General features: G+C 49.5%; 1 protein-coding gene across 2 annotated transcripts in view; it reads left to right on the plus strand.

Moving 5' to 3' along the window:
- The first annotated feature begins 248 nt into the window (after positions 1 to 248).
- emilin3b (elastin microfibril interfacer 3b) overlaps positions 249 to 1,498 on the plus strand; it is a 42,696-nt gene continuing 41,446 nt past the window's right edge. For both annotated transcript variants that reach the window (XM_083769085.1, XM_083769084.1), the window contains exon 1: positions 249 to 813. In XM_083769085.1, the coding sequence (XP_083625211.1) occupies positions 608 to 813 (206 nt within the window). In that variant the 5' untranslated portion in view covers positions 249 to 607. The remainder of the gene's footprint in view (positions 814 to 1,498) is intronic.

Consider the following 1,498-nt stretch of genomic DNA (forward strand, 5'->3'; position numbering starts at 1 on the left):
ACACACACACACACACACACACGCACACACACACACACACGTGTACACACACACATGCACGCACACATGCACACTTTCACTTTCTCCCCTTTCTTGCCCTCCCTCCCCAGCACACCTTAGTGTTGTTTTTCCTCCCCTCTCTCCTCCCCTCCTCTCCCTCCCTCCCTCCCTCCCTCCCTCCCTGGTCTACTTCTCCGTCTCCTCTGTGCCTGCCTTCAGTCAGTCAGTGTGTGGTGTGTGTATGAGAGGGAACGGACAGACAGACGGGTGTGTGTGTGTGTGTGAGCTGAGCCGAGCAGTGAGCTGAAAGGCTCAGTCGGGACGGAGATGCTGTTGGTGCTGCTACAGCTGTTTGGGTTATCCTTCGGGGCCGACTGACTGAAGGCGCTCCTCACGTGCAAAACCCAAACCAAACCCAGGGAACTTCTCTTTTTGCGGGAATTATTTTTTTGTGCAGGAATCTCTCGTAAAAAGAACCAGACCCAGCACAGCTTTTTGCATTTTTTCAAACTCTTCCTCTGGAACTTATATCTCCACAGCTCCATCCATCCATTCCAAATCCAGGACTTTTTGGCACAAAAAAAGAAGGAAAAAACAACCAAAAAAGATGAGAAGTGAGGAGTTGTGTCATGTGGCTTGGCAGTGTATGTTCCTCCTGGGAGGGTTCTGGCTGGACTCGGGGGACAGCAAAGGGACCTACTACGGGGGCCACCACCCGGTAATGAACCCCTTCTACCATGGGAACAGATATAACCTGTACAAGGCGGGGGCCAACCCCCACTACACCCCCAACAAGCCCATGACGCGCCACAAGTAAGTAACCTCCGCTCTCCATCACAGAGGACGCTCTTTTATGTATATCAGATAAAGAAATAGAGTCTGGTAACACTGGTGAGGGAGAACTCGGCTCCACTGGTTTATTAATTCAACGCTTCGATCGAACAGTGATCGAAAGGTTGAATTCGTAAACCAGTGGAGCTGACTTTTCCCTCACCAGTGTTGCGGACTCTATTTATTTCTCCTGTACTGCCGTTTGTCCAGCAGCACCTGGGCTAGAGTGGATGTGCACGCTCTATTTCCTCTATTAAGTATATCCACTTGAAGCTCAGTGAGCTGGTATATTAGGTTCTTTTCAGGTGAAAGGATTTTTGGTGCGGAGCAGTAGGTTCTCAAAGTTGGGGTCCAGAGACCCTCAGGGTTTCCTTGATGGCAACCGGTTCTGTAACACCGAGTGTAACAGGTCTGTAACTGAGTGTAGCAGGTCTGTAACTGAGTGTAGCAGGTCTGTAACTGAGTGTAGCAGGTCTGTAACTGAGTGTAACAGGTCTGCAACTCTGAGTGTAACAGGTCTGTAACTGAGTGTAACAGGTCTGTAACTGAGTGTAACAGGTCTGTAACTGAGTGTAACAGGTCTGTAACTGAGTGTAACAGGTCTGTAACTGAGTGTAACAGGTCTGTAACTGAGTGTAACAGGTCTGTAACTGAGTGTAACAGGTCT

Source organism: Protomyctophum parallelum, assembly GCF_964188405.1.
Source record: "Protomyctophum parallelum genome assembly, chromosome: 7".
Classification (NCBI taxonomy): Eukaryota; Metazoa; Chordata; class Actinopteri; order Myctophiformes; family Myctophidae; genus Protomyctophum; species Protomyctophum parallelum.